The sequence below is a fragment of the Scophthalmus maximus genome, chromosome 18 (assembly GCF_022379125.1).
Source record: "Scophthalmus maximus strain ysfricsl-2021 chromosome 18, ASM2237912v1, whole genome shotgun sequence".
In the NCBI taxonomy this organism is placed as follows: domain Eukaryota; kingdom Metazoa; phylum Chordata; class Actinopteri; order Pleuronectiformes; family Scophthalmidae; genus Scophthalmus; species Scophthalmus maximus.
In genome coordinates this window covers 19557501-19574605 of record NC_061532.1, presented here as the reverse complement: position 1 = coordinate 19574605, position 17105 = coordinate 19557501, and the positions used below count along the sequence as shown (strand labels likewise).

The 17105-nt window shown below is 41.9% G+C and overlaps 1 protein-coding gene across 1 annotated transcript in view; it reads right to left on the bottom strand.

The window, feature by feature from the left end:
- The window catches only part of myo6a (myosin VIa), a 70211-nt gene that overhangs the window by 45994 nt on the left and 7112 nt on the right, over positions 1 to 17105 (bottom strand). The window contains 9 exon segments of the mRNA XM_035617328.2: positions 1568 to 1648; positions 4920 to 5084; positions 5596 to 5693; positions 6271 to 6326; positions 6661 to 6766; positions 7534 to 7663; positions 8512 to 8585; positions 8793 to 8862; positions 12262 to 12396. Coding sequence (XP_035473221.2) covers positions 1568 to 1648; positions 4920 to 5084; positions 5596 to 5693; positions 6271 to 6326; positions 6661 to 6766; positions 7534 to 7663; positions 8512 to 8585; positions 8793 to 8862; positions 12262 to 12378 — 897 coding nt within the window. The 5' untranslated portion in view covers positions 12379 to 12396.

Genomic DNA, 17105 nt, shown 5'->3' with positions numbered 1-17105 from the left:
ACCGACCTCCGTGTGAGTCTCCATGTTTCTACGTCGTGTTGAATACGGTTGTTGAACTAAACGTCCAGAATACGTCGCGTTCACGTGGAATTTTCAGACGCTGACGGAAACAGGAAATGGAGTTGGCGGTGCGACACCATAAAGTGTCCCCTGTCGGTCGCTCAGTTAGTTGCTGTTTGCAACTTCACCACCAGATGCCGCCAGAAAATTACAGAAATTACACACTGGGGCTTTAATGTAAGATAACGTCCATCATTATAGGATTTTGTAACACTCTGGACCACTGCAGCCTCCAGGGGACAGTAGATGTAAAAGTTTGAGGACAGAATTAATTGGTGTCAGTGAAGCGGTAGAAACACAATCGATCATTGACATTCTCACTCGAGGAAACAAAAAACAATTCCCCTGTCAGATCGTCGAGGGAGGTCACGAGAGTTTTCCTTCAGCCTGTAAGAAACTAAACCTGATGAATCTGTTCCGCGGGGAGATCAGATCAGATACAGAGCAAACGGCAGCAGGACGGAACAGAGCGAGCCAACAGAGGGAGAACGGAGGAGGCGATGGGCTGTAAAATCAAAAGGTGCGAAGGAATCAGGAGCTCGAGGATGTAAATCTGCTGAGTCAGGTTTAACGAGGCACGGGTGGGATTTGCAGAGCGACGCTTTCTTTCCTCACTGCCCACAGGGCGAAGAGACGCTTCGCTTTCTCTGTGATCTTTTAAGTTTGCATGAGCTCAAGAATGAAACACCGGGGAAAAACACACAGCTGAAGGAAAAAGAAAAAATACACACTCTAAAGTTCATGAACTGAGGCCAAAGAAAGAACTGCTGTACATTTTTACAACTGTACTCACAAGACAAACAAAGAGAGAGAAACTGTTTTAAAGCTGCAGCGATGAGTCGATCAATCAACCAGCTGATCGACAGATAAATGAATCCAACACGTGTCAGGATCATGGACTGTAAATGAAGATGGACGACATGACGGCTCCTCTCAAGTGAAGCCACATCATCACGATCGCCCCCTGTTGGCTGGCTGCAGTATAGATCATAAGCTCTGCCCCTCCTTCTTTTTCACGGTCCGATTGATTAGTCAAAAAGATAATAAATCAACGCAAAAAAATTTAAACCTAAACGGTGATTTATTGTTCTACGAGGAACAATGTACTCAGATGTAATTATGTTTCACTGCCTCGTTCTCCTTCTTCCACTCTGTGTTTATGTGTTCTACTTAGTCAAACTCAGTCTGTGTAGAGTCGCATCTTACATGATTAAAAAAACAAAGAAAGAAATTTGGATGTAATGGATTTAACTGTACAATAAAGTTTTGCCGTAACTTCACTAAACGGAACGACCCGACGAAAAAGACCCAAACTATCAGAGCTGTTCTCTCAGTCTTCTCCCTCCAGACTTGAATGTTTTATGGCTGTTCAGTGTTTCAAACTAATTCTTCAAAATGGGGATTTGTTACCAGACCTGGTTCAAACCACTCTGTCTAAATCTTTCTCTTTCTCCCGACTCTACTTTATGTCTTAACTCGCTGGTCGGGCATGTCGGCTGTACTGTACCTCGGCGCTCTTGCGATTCTGCAGGATCTGTTTGTCCGTGTCTTTGGAAGCGAAGAAGCGAGTGCATCCTCTGTTCAGGTACTGAAAGCACACAAAGAGAAAAATCAAGACAAAGCAAAACCGCCTTCAACTCCAATATTGTACAATTCATTCACAGGACAAGCTGGAGGATGAAAATACAAATGAGACAATGGAGTTAAAACGGAAAGATAAAAATCTAAAAGCAAAATTCTAAAGATGTAATTCACTGAGAAAACTTCCAATAAGTTTATGCTGTTACACATTAACACAACATCATCAGACGTTAGCATTTCCCCCCGATCTCGCTCTTTGAGCTGAGCTAAGCTAATCAGGTTATCATCTGCATACGGTAGAAACTGACGCGACGTCCGCAGGGAAATGATTGGTTTAAATGTGTTCACACGTCAAATCCGTTGTGCTCCTGAAGGCCAGGCAATTGGCGTGCAAAGAGGTCGTGATTATAAAGATTCTTGGACGTCTAGACGGAGGAATTCAGACGCTGCTAGACGATCCGATACGTAACAAAGTTTCACCGTCTTTTACAAACTGACCAGAGATGTTAAAAGTTCCTGGACCCCCAAAAGAAAAAGAAGTGACTCCACTTGTTTCCGGTGGCGTCAATTGTTCGGGACTCGCCTCAACAATAAAATTTGCATCAACACAGACAGCACTCCCCATCTCGCGCCCCTTCCCCAGCTGTAATTGATTCTGTACCTGCTTTAGTAGCGTCTCACCAGCTGGCCTCCTCTGCTCTGTGCAGAGACAGCAAGGTATCAACGACTCTGACACAAATTTCCCAGGTGTGTCGGCGGCGGGAGGGAAACGACTCGTTCGAGCCGGTGCTTATCTTGTTTGGAGAGGCGAGTCCTTTCGGTCGAACAGATGGACATAAACAAAATCTCTAATTATAGAAGACACGGTGGGGACTCCCTGCTTGTTCAGCCCTCTATCTTGCAGATGGAAAACACTCTCCCTTTTGTTCCCATGGTTCTTTTTCCCCTCCCTCCTCTGCAATCAGCTTGTTCAATCTCAACTCCCGACAAAACGTTCCCAGTGTCGACTACACGCTCCCACACACACGATGCTGATCTCAGCCCAACGGCCACGCAGGCCTACAGCAGGAAATAAGGAACGAGTTCGGAACGAGAATGAGCTTCAGGTGCGACGATGACTTGTCACCCTTTGTGGTGAGTGTGGAAGTCGTGAAACCCGACGGGCAACGACAGGCCCGCTCGTCGAGTCTCAATGCCAAATGGTGAATGGCTCAAAAGACTCCAAGGTACTTTTACTATAACCAGTTGAGAACATCTCATGCCAATAGATTAGATAGATAGATTAAGGATGGGTACGTTACTCCTACTCTCACCAATACTTCTCATGGACTCGGTAGTTTGACGGCACTCTTACCGGTTCTTTTTGGAGTGTTTTTACGGTGCACCCCCCAAATCACCAAATGTGCCTAACAGTTACTTCTAATCATTTACCCATGTTGGTACGATTAAGCTTGCGGTGTGTTGGCTGACATAGCCTAACCTGGGACAACGGCAGACGAACGACAAGCTGCGCTTGTATGAGACGGACCTTCACGAGATGTTTCCTCAGGTAGCTTGTGTTTGCACCTTCACATTCGTAAAGAGTTCTGTCTTCTTGATCGGGGAACCGTGAAAATGAATCATAGACAAACGTCTTAAATCCAAAACCGAGTTTCCATCCATCCATCCAGTTTCTTCTGCATATCCAAGGTTGGGTCGTGGTGGCATCAGGCCGAGCAGGGTTGTTCCAGACGTTGTCCCTCTACCGAGCATCGTTCCCTGAGGTGTTCCCAAGGCCAGATGAGATATATGATCTCTCCAGTGAGTTCTGGAGCTTTTGTGTGAAAACCTCGACTGGAAGGTTCCCAAGAGGATCCAGATCGGATGCCCCAACCCCCTAAACCAACACCTTCTGGCCTGAAGGAGCAGTGGCTCAACTCCAAACTCCCTCCGGACGTCCCAACTCCTCACCCAGAGAAAATATTGTTTCATCAAACTGAGCAAGATTTTTATGAAAGTACTTTGTAGTTATGTAGCCATTATTTCTATGAAGCTCTGTAGCCATTTTCTTAATTTCTCCAGTGGCGAGAACGGAACCGATTATCTTTAATGATTCAGCAACAGGACTCGTTTGTTACCGGTTTTCGGAACCCCTTCCGACAAGAGGGACGTTTACTTTGATTCCTTTTCCATTTAGTGTTTTTTAAATACTTTTTACTTCAGTAAGAATTCCTGTTCCACCTCCGCATATTCACAAAGCTCTCCACACACACACACACACACCTTTACGTATCTGATGTTTCGCTCCTTCAGGTCTCACCTACACACTTTGTGAGTCACCATAAAACCAGAACCGTCGTTTCTAAAAATCCATCCTGAACAAGCCTCGCCGCACCTCATCCCTCCCCCGGCACGCATCAACAAAACTCAATACATCCACTGCAGAGCGCGAGCCTCGACTGGATCTTTCTGTTCTCTCCCCACCAGCAGGGGAATCTGTGGATATATGAAGCCATTAGAAGCTGCTGAACTGACGGCGGAAGGTGTAATAAGTCGCAGGGGGAACCGCGGAGCGAGCGGCGGCACTTTAAGGTCCAAGAATGAAGCAGGTGAGAAGAGACATTTGAATTTAGATGCTGCCATTAAAGGGATGACTGCCTGAGAAAAAAAGAAAGAAAGGAAGACAGAGAGAAAGAAATTGCCTTCAAAAGATTTATTTTCTGCTCCACCGCTCGTGGAGACGAGTGTGACTCAGCACCAGAGAATCAGGTGAACAAAGATCCAACCTGTCGTCAAACAAAAGTTAAAAGCATCAGATTCTGTTTCAGTCGTTCTTTTCATTTTCAATAAGGAAAAATCTGAAAATTTCAACATAACTTTTAAACTTTGTCTCCTGCCAAAATCAGATATGAGAAGTCATACGGTCCCTGCGACTACTCTTGGGTTGTTGACATACAAACAATAAATATTGTTTGCTCTCTAACATCCACATCGGTCAGACTCTATCAAACACTGATGAAAACATCGTTATTCGTTTCATATCACCACTAGAATCTAAAATACTGCAACTTTAGTCTTCCAAAACATATTCACCCTTATACAGTTTCTTTAAATACATTTTTTTTTATCAAACAACTGATCAAATTTGTTGGGGATTATTTTCAGCTCATTAATTAATCAATGTGTTTGATACTGTCCGTCCATCGTCCACCTCTCGTCGACTCATTTTATTTTACCAACAGCCTGGAAACAAACAAATATTTTTTCTTTTCTTTATAAAGAACGTAGAACCTCCATACCCTGAACGTGTCCGGGGAGCTGAGGTGGAACTTCTCCCTGATGTCCTCCGACGCTCCGGCGCACAGTCGGTAGAAGATGTGGTAGTTCCTCTCCTCTGGGCTCTGTCTGCAGATCCTCGACTTCTCCAGCAGGTAGTGCGACACGAAGCCGCCCACCACGGTGTTCTGACGGGGAGAAGAAGCCGACACCACAAGAAAACCTTTCTGATACCGGCAATAATCTCCCAAAAATACACCGTTTACAGCGTCTGTGAGAAACACGTCGACCTCCGATCCTGTCACTTACATTATTGTTACAGTTCATGACGCGTGTGGATGAAACTGTTGATGAAGTTATAATCATCAAGTTTTAAATGGGTTTAAAACTGTGATTATTAAAGTAGGAAGTCGGATGGTAATGCAGTAATTCATCAGCACAATGTGTGTGTGTGTGTGTGTGTGTGTGTGTGTGTGTGTCTATATCTAAATACAGTGATTTATTATCCATGTGCAGAAACATCTGGGGAGAACCGAGGCCGCATTACTGTTTGTTAAAGCCGATACGGGGAACACCGGTGTTTATTCATGCTCGCAGAGATCAATAATAACAGTTTATGTTAAATAACCACAGCTGTTATCATATTTAATTCAAAACTCCCGAGGTGTCTCTCAGACGACACGGTGAGAAATGTTTTACCTTCTCGTTGAAGTGGATTTCCACAAACTTCCCGAAGCGGCTGCTGTTGTTGTTGCGGACGGTCTTTGCGTTTCCGAAAGCCTCCAGCAGGGGGTTCGCTGCGGGACGAGAGCCGGAGAAACAAAAGGTTTCAAAGCTTTAAAGCGACAGTGTGTAATGTTAAGAAGAAAAATGTTAAAATGTCTAGAAATAACCAGATGTGTGTTATACATGTAGATAATTTATATTTTCAAATCAGGTGAAATTTGAAGATGTAATCAAGCTAATTGTGCGTTTCATTCGGTCGCCTCTTGGTGGCGTCATGTCCCCTTCGTGCACCATCGCAGATTTTAAATCAGATTTGAATTTATCAGAGAACAGCGTTAGCGGAGGCTTGAGGCCCCTAACCATATGTTTTTATGTACATTTTTTTAATGTAAAAACATTTGTTTATTTTTATTAATTCAAGTTCTAATTTTATTTGTATTATGTAAATTATAAATTATGTAAATTATATATATATATTAATATGTATGTATATATCTGTATCGGATATATTTTTTTACTCCATATGTGTCTGTCACGACGACATCTCCCATGATCCCCCACTGCTCTGTCTTTAGTTACTGTCTTGATTGAGACGCCCCCTAGTGGCAGAGAACAACATGTTGTGCGTTTTAACGGGTGAATCTTTACCTTCCACTATTCTCTCGTCGATGTCCTGACCGGTTCCGTACGAGGTCGTCAAGTATCTGTGAGGAGAAACACACAACAGTGAATTTAATCAGCAATATTTTAGTTACAGTTTGTGAATAATCTTCGGAGGACTTAAGTTTATGGTGTTGATGGATTAGATTGTAAATTTTCGTCAAGTCTTGAAAGACTTTAATGAAATTAAACTGTGGAAAAGAAACTCACTGTATCAACTGGGATTAAACCAAGAATTCCTTTTGGACCATTTGATGTAACGATGATGTAAAACTGAATCAAGAGACTCTCTCTCTCTTCCTTCTCTCTCGCTCTTCTCTTCCTTCTCTCTCTCTTTCTTCTCTCTCTCTGTGACGTCTCGCTCTCGTTCGTCCTCACCTGAGCACAAACTTGGTGTTTTCCGTTTTCCCGGCTCCAGATTCTCCTGAGACAATGATGGACTGACTCATCTTCAGAACCCTCATGTCCCGGTACGCCTTGTCAGCTGACACACACACACACACACACACACACACACACACACACACACACACACACACACACACACACACACACACACACACACACACACACACACACACACACACACACACACACACACACACACACACACACACACACACACACACACAGTCAACACTCAGACTCCACAGGTGAAGACTGTGATGTTCAGAGGACTGTGGGAAATGTGAGCGCTGACTGCCCTCTGGTGGACAGATCCGAGAATAAAACCTGAGATTATTATTGATCTTTTTGTGACTTTTTAATCTTTTATCTCAAGAATATGGCACAAATCCTCCAGGTAGGAAGTTAGGGGCAAGTTGGTAGGTAGGTAAGTAGTTAGGGGCAGGTAGGTAGTTTGGTTGGTATGGGTGGGTTGGTAGGTAGGTAGGTGTAGGTAGGTAGTTTGGTTGGTAGGGGTGGGTTGGTAGGTAGGTAGGTAGGTAGGGGTGGGTGGGTATGTAGGTGTAGGTAGGTAGGTCCGTAGGTAGGTTGGTTGGTAGGTCGGTAAGTAGTTAGCTAAGTAGTTTGGGGTAGGTAGGTAGTTAGGGGTAGGTTGGTAGGTAGGTAGGTAGTTTTGTACCATTGAGCTGAAAACAAAAGACAAACCAGAACGACTCAAACTGAACCTGCAGGTATAAAGATCTGGATCGTGCTCGTCCTTAATCTCAGATTATGCCTGCGATAAATTAAGCTTCTCCTAATTTCATGAATGGAGGCGAGAAGCAGCAGAGGTGCCCGGTGACTCACCGATGGCGTAGACGTGCGGCGGCAGCGTGCCCAGAGACCGGCCCCGGTACTGCTTGATGCTCTCCGGCGAGTAAAGCTTCGGGATGTCATAGTACGGGTTCACCGCGATCAGGATGTTTGCCACGAACGTCTGCAGGAGGAGAAAAATACTCACCAGTCAGGTGATGAACATCTGTGGCAGAAGATTTAAGATATCCTTCATCTCCCAGAATCCCAGAGCAGCAGGGCGACAAATTACAGCGTTCTGATAAAACCCAGCTTGACACCATGAGAGAATATTTTGTCCACCTCATTTAAAGGAATGAGGATGAACTAAATACTAGAAACACCCCAAACTTACATCCTCCAGAGTCTCCACGAAGATGAATCAATACGTCTCTAAGGAGTTTCAATAAAAACTGAAGGTTCACTTCATGGATGTAGGATTTACTGAAGGTGAAAATGAATTTAAAAAACTCATGTGGAAACGCTGGAGTCAGTTCCTTCTTCAGCCACTAGATGTCAGTGTGGACTTAGTTAACCTCGTGAGTTGCTTTTTGTAAAGTAAAGAAATTTCTCTCAAAATCTGAACAAAAGGGAGAGTGAAGAAAATTCCAGTTTAATGATTATTATCATTTAAAATATGACAACATTCTTTAGTAAAATCAGGATCATTTATAAATCTGGACCATTTGCCAAAGTTTTGGAAAGACAAAAGGACATTTATAGAAAAGTTAGGACCCTTTTAGGAAAATTGATTTTTAGATATAAAAATGTAGACATTTTCAGGAAAGTAAGAACATTTTGGAAAAGTGAGACCCCAGTGAAATGTCTGGAACCATTTTTCAATTTCCAAAGGTCATAATCATGTGTTGCAGAAAAGCCTCTGGTCGTACCTGAACAGACCTTCAACCAATCAGAGCAACGGAAACGTGTGACGAACAATCTCCGTCAGAGTAAATACACATCGTCCAACTTTAGTCTCACGTCAGCACTTACATAAATCTTGTCTTTGCTGTATCTCACGCGAACGTTGTTGAGCAGAGTCGCTTCGTTCAGGTACATCAACGAACCTGACAGACACAAAACAAGGTCAGCGGAGAAACAAACATCTTCAGAGTTCCACACGTCTGTACTACAAGACTCTGGTGAGGAGCAGTGAAACGCTTGGTTCAGTCAGTCTGGGAGTTGTAGGAACTGGTGTCATCTCAACAGTTCATCTCCAGTCAGCTGCTAAACATCGGTTACTTCATCAGAAACAGGCGTGAGCCCGGACTCACAGTTATCCTCCACGTGCTTGTTGACGTCGTCCTCTGCAGGAAACACTTGGTTGATTTGAGCCAGAAATGTCTGCAAGAGGAAAAACAAAAGAAAAAAGAAAGAAAGAAAGTGAGTAAATCAAAGAAATAAGATTTGGGAATCATGCCACGTAGTGTCGGTATCTGGTCCCGATATTCACTTGTCGGTTATCGGACTGACGTCACCGATTAACTTATCGATCCAGATCCCAAAGATTGATATTTTTATCATTGAAAATATCACATTGTGCAATTCTAGGCCCAAAACCAGAAGGAAGGAAGGAAGGTAGGTAAGTTTAGGTAGGTAGGTACGTAGGTACGTCTGTAGGTAGGTTGGTTGGTGTAGGTAGTTAGATGTAGGTAGGTAGTTAGGTAAGTAATTAGGTAGATAGGTTGCGTGGTTGGCTGGTTGGCTGGTTGGCTGGCTGGTTGGTTGGCTGGCTGGTTGGTTGGCTGGTTGGTTGGTTGGTTGGTTGGTTGGTTGGTTGGCTGGCTGGCTGGCTGGCTGGCTGGCTGGCTGGCTGGTTGGTTGGTTGGTTGGTTGGTTGGTTGGTTGGTTGGTTGGTTGGCTAGTTGGTTGGCTGGTTGGTTGGTTGGTTGGTTGGTTGGTTGGTTGGTTGGTTGGTTGGTTGGTTGGCTGGTTGGTTGGTTGGTTGGTTGGTTGGTTGGCTGGTTGGTTGGTTGGTTGGTTGGTTGGTTGGTTGGTTGGTTGGTTGGCTGGTTGGTTGGTTGGCTGGTTGGTTGGTTGGTTGGTTGGCTGGTTGGTTGGTTGGTCGTCAGCAGAATGAAACAAAAGCTCCTGAACAGATTTCCAGTAAACTTGGTTGAAGGATGGAACATGGATCAAGAAAGAATCCATGAAGTGTTGGTTTGGATCTGGACAAATGTCTGATCTCTTTCTTTAACATTGTGAGATAAAACGTTTTTTTAAAAAACATGCTCCCAGATTTGCCAGAGATTGATCAGACACATTCAGACACATTGAGTGACTGATTCTCTGAGTGAGAGAGATTTGGTGATTGATTGACACAGAAAACACGAATACTAAGCGACATACCTCCATCTGAATGGATTCACAATTAAATTAGTAGGAGGGTTTTGTCTCTTCAGTTCTTTCTGCTATCAGATTATTTCAGGTCGGACTCTCGTGTCCGGAGGCTGCTGCTGCTGCTGCTGCTGCTGCTCGACACGTGAGGCGCTGATGAATTATTTGGTGGAGGGACGTAACAGGATCAGAGTGAAGACAACATGGTGACCGGGGCTCGGCATCAAGTCACGAGGAAGAAAATATAAGATTTGATTGTGTTACACAAATACAACCAAATATATAGAATTTGAATCAAGAAAATAAACAAAAAATGTCATAACACGTGAGCAAACCGGCATGTATGTTTGTGAAAGGTGCAAATCGCACGACTTTTATCGGGCGATTGTCTTAAAATGTCAGATATCGGTCCGATCAATCAGCCGACTGATTAATAAGAGCAGCATCAACAAGTTGATTATGTATTGAAGAGGATTAGGGGGAAAAATGAGGAGGAGGATTTTTAGTTCTTTTCGTGTTTCGATAATAAAGTCGCGTTTGTCTTTTACAAACTTGTGTGATTTGTCTCTTAAAAGTCCCGACACTGGTCATCACTGTGCTAATGAGCTTAAAGAGAAAGAATTTACTTTTACTAAAACTGATTCTGAGGAATAATTTCACCAATCCATCTGCTCCAACCATGTCAGTTTTATTCTTACATTTTTTAAGCTTATTCTCGAAATGTTCACCTTTTTACTCAAATGCAAAAGGAAAGACTAAAAGAATCTTCCTCTCTATGTTCTTCTTGCGCCTGATACTCGTATGTACTAACATGATTAGTCAGTTGAAAGGAAAAATAATCTGCAACTATTTTTGCGAAACATTTAATAAACAACAGTTTTTACAAACACGTGAAGCCGATTCTCAGTGTGAGAATATGATGCGTTCACTGTCTCTCTGGACATTTAAACATATCCTGTGATAATTACATTTCCTCCAGTTAGTTCGGCCTAAAGTTTACTCTCACAGCTCGGAGGTGTTCGCTCGCCACACGCCTCACATTCCTCTCACTATAAGACCGTGTTGAACGAACGCAGGAGGCTTCACGAGGACACGCGGGACGTCGGGGTCGCTGCCAGCTCCCGTTGGTTCATCTGCACAGTAAAGAGGCGGAGGCGGCGCCGCCTGCGGGCCCCCGGTAACGCCGAGGCCGCGTTGCCAAGGTGACGTACACTCGATTCATTCTTTCCAGCGGTGGCATGTTCCACATTCTCAGCCCAAACTGGACGCCGAGGAGAAAGGAGAGGAGGAGGAGGAGGTGACGCAAGGCCAATAATCTGAGACTGAAACCTCGTAAAGGTTCATGTGCACAACTTTGTCTGCCCTTTAACTCCGAGTCACGTGTCGTCACGTGTTTGGATTAACGCCATTCCATCATCGAGGAGGAAAGTCAACCTGCACAGACTTGAACTGGAGGTTTTTCACTGCTGCCGCTGAGAAACTCAGACATGTCAGAGGCTTTTTAAAAATATATATATTTACATATAAACATCCATTTTGTGTATTTATTTTGTGTGTTTTCCTGTTGCTGAATGTAAACATTCCAAGTCACCACTTTAAATATCCCTCAGCCTCTTCTCCTCCTCTAATAACCTTTTATAAAAAGTTCCAAACACCAGATTCTCCTCCACCGACCACGATGAAACAGACACTGCTGTGACCGGCGGTGTGACATGGAGTCACGCTCTCTCCCGTCCCGGGACGTCTGCCAGCAAGTGAACGCATCGTCAGACACTGGCACAAACCGGCTGCGGCGGCGGGACAGGCCGGACATTGTTCTGGTCCAGACGGTTCCAGGGGCCTCCGCTCCGCCGCCGCCCGGAAACTCGCTCGGAGAGAAGCGATCTGAAGAGCCTCGGTGGTCGAGAGAGGAACACTGAAGCGCAGGCTTGTGAAGTTCACCATGGTTACGTTGGCTCCGTCGGCTCCTTGGAGACGAAACTCAGGGCTAAAGAATCTCATCTACAGGCCCAGAAATAAAGGCTCCAGCGATGAAACGTCATCAGCAAAGATTCAAAGAGCAGAAATCAGTCATGATTGAAAAAAATGTAAAAATTTCTGTGATCAGCCTCCTTGTCCAGATCCAAGATAAACATTCCTTCCTTCCTCGTCTCAACTTGTTTGCTGCATTACCCACAATGCAGTTCGACCGCCGACAAGCTCAGTCCGACATTCTGTGTGTGCTACGCTAACGGCTGACGAAATCAGGTACACGCACCTTTTTTCCTATAAATAATATCACGATATATTTTTGGTTATATCGAGATACACCATATATATATATATATCATAATATTTTTTTTAATTTTCTCTAAAGCACAGTTTCATAAATGCACAATTTAACCCTTTGATGCGGCGCTCGCTCACCTTCCCCTTCTGTCGCAGAGGTTCGATGGTGAGGCTGTCGGCTCCGATGTCCACGATGGTTCCGAGCTGGAACCCGTCCGCTGGGTGTGGCGCCCACACCGGCTTCCCGTCCTCCATCGCGCCGCTCGGAAGGCTCTGGAAAACACACGACAAGAAGAAGCTTTTCACTGACGTGGACTTTATTTACCACCAACTAGAATGAAATTCACACATATTTTTTTATTAATGTCATGAGCAGCAGCTAACTATTTATATTAAAAAACAAATTACATCTGTCTTGCCTTCTTTCTTTATTGAATTTACTTTTTTTCTAGATACACGTTTTTTTCCCTTATATTTCAACTTTATTCTAGAAATAGGATTTTCTTCCCTTTTCTTATAAAGTTACAACTTTTTTTCTAGATACAATTTTTTCCCCTTTTTAAATTTCAACTTTAATCTAGAAACATAACTATTTTCCCTTTTTCTTGTAAATTACGTCTTTTCTAGATATACGATTTTCCCCCCTTATTCAATTTCAATTTTATTCTAGGAATATGATTTTTTTTCCCTTTTCTTATTACATTACTAATTTTTTGTAGATGTACGTTTTTTTTCCCTTATTCAATTTCAACTCTATTCTAGAAGAAAAAAGAAATCCCCTTTTCTTATTACATTACCACTTTTTTTGTAGATGTACGTTTTTTTTCCCTTATTCAATTTCAACTCTATTCTAGAGGAAAAAAGAAATCCCCTTTTCTTATTACATTACTACTTTTTTTCTAGATATAATATTTTGTCCCCTTATTAAATTTCAACTTTAATCTAGAAAAATGAATCTTTTCCCTTTTCGGGTTAATTCCAACTTTGTTGTAGATATACGATTTTTTCCTCATTCAATTTCAACTTTATTGTAGAAATAGGATTTTTTCCCCTTTTTTGTTAATTCCAACTTCGTTGTAGTTGTACGATGGTTTCCCTTATTCAATGTCAACTGTATTCTAGAAATAGGATTTCCCCCCTTTTCTTATTAAATTCCTTTTTTCTAGATACAAGTTTTCATTTTCTTTTTAAATTTCAGCTTATTCTAGAAATATCTTTTTCCCCTTTCTATTATAAAGGTACAGGTTTTTCCCTACATACACGAATTTTGTTTCTTAAAGAATTTCAACTGTGGTCTACAAATATAAATTTCTCCCTTTTCTTATGAAGTTACATCTTTTTTTCTAGATACACGATGTTTTGTCATTCAATTTCAATTTTATTCTAGAAATAGGATGTTCTTCCCTTTTCTTATAAATTACAACTTTTTTCTAGATATAAGATGTTTCTCCCCTTATTAAATTTCAACTTTTATCTAGAAACATAAGAATTTTCTCTTTTTCTTGTAAATTACGTGTTTTCTAGATATACGATTTTTCCCCCTTATTCAATTTCAATTTTATTGTAGAAATATGATTTTCTCCCATTTTCTTATGAATTACAACTTTTTTCTAGATATAAGATTTCTGTCCCCTTATGACATGTCAACTTTTATCTAGAAACATAAGTATTTCCCCTTTTTCTTGTAAATTACAACGTCTTTTCTAGATATACGATTTTTCCCCCTTATTCAATTTCAATTTTATTCTAGAAATATGATTTTCTCCCCCTTTTCTTATTACATTACTACTTTTTTTTGTAGATGTACGTTGTTTTCCCTTATTCAATTTCAACTGTATTCTAGAAGAAAAAAGAAATCCCCTTTTCTTATTACATTACATCTTTTTTTCTAGATACACGATTTTTTGTCATTCAATTTCAACTTTATTCTAGACACATGATTTTTTCCCCTTTTCTTACACATTCCAACTTTGTTCTAGATATAATATTTTGTCCCCTTATTAAATTTCAACTTTAATCTAGAAAAATGAATCTTTTCCCTTTTCTTGTTAATTCCTACCTTGTTGTAGATCTATGATTTTTTCCTCATTCAATTTCAACTTTATTGTAGAAATATGATTTTTTCCCTTTTTTCTTGTTAATTCCAACTTCGTTGTACATGTACGATGGTTTCCCTAATTCAATGTCAACTGTATTCTAGAAGAAAAAAAGAAATCCCCTTTTCTCATAACATTACTATTTTTTCTGGATACAAGATTTTTGTCCCCTTATTAAATTTCAACTTTATTCTAGAAATATGACTTCTCCCCCTTTTCTTATTAAATTACAACTTCTACATACACAACTTTTTTCTTATTGAATTTCAACTTTCGTCTAGGAATATGATTTTTCCCCTTTTCTTATTAAATTTCAACTTTATTGTCATAACACACTTTTCTAATAAAATTAGAGGTCATTCTGTCATAAGATCCCAACTTTATTCCCAACATTTTTACGAAATCTCAGTTTTTTCTCAGTTTTCCTGAGTGACTCCAACACTTTAGCTCGCCGATCTCAAAAGGTCAGGGAAGCTGCCCTGTAGCTAAAAGGTCACAGGTCACATTTGCATAAATCCTCACCGGAGCACGTTGAAGACATTCATAATAATATTCATCTCCGTATGAATGCGTGACATCTTCAGGGATCACTCGCAGTACAAACGTGCTCGACACTAAATGTAGCATCACGTCAGCGACGCAGCTAAATTTATCCTCAAACGTTTCACACAGATATTCCTCTCCGGGCTGAAAGACACAAAGTACAACAACAGCGGCGCTGAGCCTCGACTGCAGCGACTCACCAACACATTAAGGCTTTTTTTCTTTGGAACCAAAAGGGAACAGAACTCGTCTATTTCCAGCTACTGCCCTGAATATTAAAATCCTCCGCGTGGAGCCGTCAGTTCCCATCAACATCCTCAGTCAGGTGAAAGATTCAAAGATCTGCAGCCGATGGGCGAGGAGACGTTACTGTACGCTAACGGACGCTTGAGGTTTAAATTGGCTTCATGATTTTGCACCAGAGGAAGTCAAATTCATAACAAAAATAAGTATATTGGCCAATATAAATATATTAAAAGAAATGTCAATGATTGCTAAGATGTCGTTATCAAATCCTGATTTTTACAGTTTTACCATAAACTTTATTATAATATAGAACTTGAATTAAGAAAATGAACGTTGGTTTCATGTTACGTGATGTAAACATGAATGCACATCTTTTCTGCATTGGTTTTACTGTAAAATAAAAGTTAGATGATTAATAATAAATGATAATAATAATTATAATCCTCAGTTCCAGGCCTAAAGTCAGTGTTCCCAGATTACAGCTCTTCTCCAACATCAGGATTTGCTGTTCGTCTCCGTTTCACGTCATTGTAAATGTAATATCTTCAGATTCTGATCTGCTGAACGAGTAAAACCAAACGTCTGAGGACGTCGTCTCATGTTGTCACTTTCACCATCAAACAAAAAGTCCCAGCAGCTGCTGAAAAGCATCTTCATCACCACCGGACGAGCAGCAGGAGGATTGAACAGAAAAGCCTTTAACACCAGACGACGACGTGTTCGAGGACGAAAAGGGGGAATCAGTGAAAACAGACTGGCGCTGCAGCATCTGTCACTTTGTGTGTTCGACCCACTCGCCGCTGACAAACAGACGACTGTTTGACCCTGATGAGCGTCCATCGGGTCACGTGGCCAAACAACGGAGAGCCTGTGATGAGTTCAGGGACACGAGAAGAGAAACCACCCCGAGGGCAGATTGACAGTCCACAGTGACGTCTCAGGGTCCGTTTCACAATCAACTGCAACGGTTTGTGACACATTACATTCCAGTAGAAAAATTCATGGATATAAATATATATACAGCAGAGCTACGAGAATCAACTAATCAACCGACAAATCAACACATTTAAAGGATCATTCCTCGTTCTGGGTTGTCAGATGTGAGGCTCAAACCACATGAGCACAACAAAATTAAAAAAGGACAAACCTTTCAGTATATATACAAGAAGCTATATCGCAGAAAAAATCGCCTGAATCGTAGATGTTCCGGCAGCCGTTTAGTAAAGTGGCAGGAAGTGGAGACGCGACGTTGTGTTTATCTACAGCCATTGATCGATTTTATTCAGTCTATGATAATAGTTGTTTCATAAGGCCTGATCGACGCTTTGGTGTCAAGAGGGAAATACAGTTTTTTTAATCAATAATTAATAATAACAGTCTAAATATTGGCAGCATTCATATGTGTGTCCCATTTTATCAAATCTGAACTAAAGCTGCAAAAAAACAGTAGATTCATGAAAAGGAGAAAATGAGTCAGCAGCTACTTTGATCACTGGAGTGACTCTGGCAGGTTTCAGGTAACATTCTAATCTCTTTGTCTGAAGCCTGTGGTCCGGTTTAGTCTCATTGTTGTTTTCTTGTCATGAAAAGCTTCCCAGCATTCTTTGAAACGATTCACCGGCTGCCGCCGCCGCCGCGGCCGCCGCCCAAAGCAAAGCCTCGCCGCGGGCGTGTGCCACGATCAGATGATCAGCAGGTGATTCCTGTCACCGACGCAGAAAAGAATCTGATTGTGTTTCTGTATTTGTTGAGTGCGACTCATTGTCATCATGCCATTCCCAACCTGGCCTCAACTCTGACCATCACTACTAAACTGATTAACCTAAACCCTCAGTCTAACCCAACTTAAACCAAACTCAAGTGTCAACCTTGAAGAACAGGATTCTGCAGCAGAAATACTTTCACTAGAGCTGCAACGCCCTGCGACTGATCAGAAAATCAAACCGCAACTATTCTGATTTGTGATTAATCGTTCAGCTCGGCCACAGCTGTAAAAGTTTCAAGCTTTTCCTCGTCGTAATAATATCGTAATAAATCCAGTATCTTTGGGTTCTGGACTCCTGAACCCAGCGAGGCTCTGGCGTTACATAGGTCAGA